Source organism: Salvelinus sp. IW2-2015, unplaced genomic scaffold (assembly GCF_002910315.2).
Source record: "Salvelinus sp. IW2-2015 unplaced genomic scaffold, ASM291031v2 Un_scaffold1124, whole genome shotgun sequence".
NCBI classification, from domain to species: Eukaryota; Metazoa; Chordata; class Actinopteri; order Salmoniformes; family Salmonidae; genus Salvelinus; species Salvelinus sp. IW2-2015.
This window is the reverse complement of record NW_019942739.1, coordinates 16770-19049: the sequence shown is the minus strand read 5'-3', so window position 1 is coordinate 19049 and position 2280 is coordinate 16770. Positions and strand designations below refer to the sequence as shown.

General features: G+C 38.3%; 1 protein-coding gene across 1 annotated transcript in view; it reads left to right on the top strand.

Annotated features, from left to right (window-relative positions):
* The window catches only part of LOC112069810 (protein ANKUB1), a 15482-nt gene continuing 13202 nt past the window's right edge, over positions 1-2280 (top strand). Inside the window, 2 exon segments of the mRNA XM_070438705.1 lie at positions 1-160; positions 1192-1341. Coding sequence (XP_070294806.1) covers positions 71-160; positions 1192-1341 — 240 coding nt within the window. The 5' untranslated portion in view covers positions 1-70.

Below are 2280 nucleotides of genomic sequence, written 5' to 3'. Positions count from 1 at the left end.
TCAACACTACACACACACACACTGCACTCTGTGGTTAGAGCGGTGGAGAGGGGCAGAGGGGCATCCTGCCATGAGGGTCTTCATCGACTTCGATGGTTCCTGTGAGCCTTTTGACGTCTCTCCTGACCAGACCGTGGGGAGCGTAAAACTGATGGTCAAGGTAATTAAACCTCTAAAAGAGGCCCTTGTTAAGTACTGTAGTCACCTGGTAATATAGCAGTGTTACTCCCCTCTCTCTGTTTGTAGACTGAACAGCTATGGGAAATGAAGATGATTCTAAGAAACAATTAGTTCATTTGGCTGGTGTCTAGTAAAGTATGTGAGTAGTACTTACAATAGGAGACGTGGTTATGTGATGAGGTGATGGTACTTACAGTAGGAGACGTGGTTATGTGATGAGGTGATAGTACTTACAGTAGGAGACATGGTTATGTGATGGGGTGATAGTACTTACAGTAGGAGACATGGTTATGTGATGAGGTGATGGTACTTACAATAGGAGACGTGATTATGTGATGGGGTGATGGTACTTATAGTAGGAGACATGGTTATGTGATGGGATTGAAATTATGATAATCAACAATGTTTATTTAGATTTTGTTGTCTATTTTACTATTATAAACTGGGTGGTTCGAGCCCTGAATGCTGATTGGCTAACAGCCGTGGTATTTCACTGGTATGACAAAACATAGGGGAGGGTTAGGGGAGGGTTTGGCCGGCAGGGATGTTCTTGTCCCACTAGCGACTCCTGTGGTGTGCTGGGCGCAATGCAAACTGACACGGTCGCCAGGTGTACAGTGTTTCCTCTGACACATTGGTACGGCTGGCTTCCAGGTTAAGCGGGCAGTGTGGCTTGGCTCTTGGCCCTCGCCTCTCCCAAGTCCATATGGGAGTTGTAGCGATGGGACAAGACTGTAACTACCAATTGGGTAAAAAAAATAAGTCACCTTGGGGGTTTGTGGTATATGGCCAATATACCTCCGCGTTGCCTTGTGCCTTATTTCTTATTTGTACACAATTATTTGTACACAATTAATCATCTATTGACATCTGTCTGGGTGGAACACCCAGTGGTTCTGTCTGTGTGGGACACCCTCCATTATGGCTCCATCAGTGTTGAGCCCTCTCACTCTGATTGTATGGGACACTCAATTACGGCTCCCTGTGTTTCCAATCTTCTTCCTCTGGCAGGATTACTTCCATGTGCAACTGTCAGACGACAAGCAGGTGAGGCACTTCCTGGAGCTGAGCTATGCTGGTGCCATCCTTCTGGACAGCTGGGTCCTGACAGACGTTGGCATCACCCCTAGCAGTGTCATCTGCTGCCTGCTGAAGGTACCAGCCGGACACCCGTGCTTGAAAATGCATATCAGAGTGTGCTGGCTATTGATTGAAACATTTTTTCTTCCTACTATCATTTACGTAAAGTGTTTCAGATATAGTGTGGTGATATATAGCATGGTAATATATAGTGTGGTGATATATAGTGTGGTGATATATAGTATGGTGATATATAGTATGGTGATATATAGTATGGTGATATATAGTGTGGTGGTATATAGTGTGGTGATATATAGTATGGTGATATATAGTATGGTGATATATATATATAGTATGGTGATATATATATATAGTATGGTGATATATAGTGTGGTGATATATATATATAGTTGGTGATATATTATATATATATAGTATAGTGTGTGATATATAGTGTGGTGATATATAGTGTGGTGAATATAATAGTATGGTGATATATAGGTATGGTGATATATAGTATGGTGATATATATATATAGTTATGGGTGATAATATAGTGTGGTTGATATTAGTGTGGTGATATATAGTATGGTGTATATATAGTATGGTGATATATAGTGTGGTGATATAATAGTATATAGTATGGTGATATATATATATATATAGTATGGTGATATATAGTGTGGTGGATATATAGTGTGGTGATATATAGTATGGTGATATATAGTATGGTGATATATAGTTATGGTGATATATATATATATATATATATTATATAGTATGGTGATATATAGTGTGGTGATATATAGTATGGTGTATATAGTATGGTGATATTAGTTGTGGTGATATATATATATATATATAGTATGGTTGATATATATATATAAGTATGGTGATATATTATATATATAGTATGGTGATATATATATATATAGTATGGTGATATATATATATATATGTATGGTGATATATATATATATAGTATGGTGATATATATATATATAGTTGGTGATTATATATG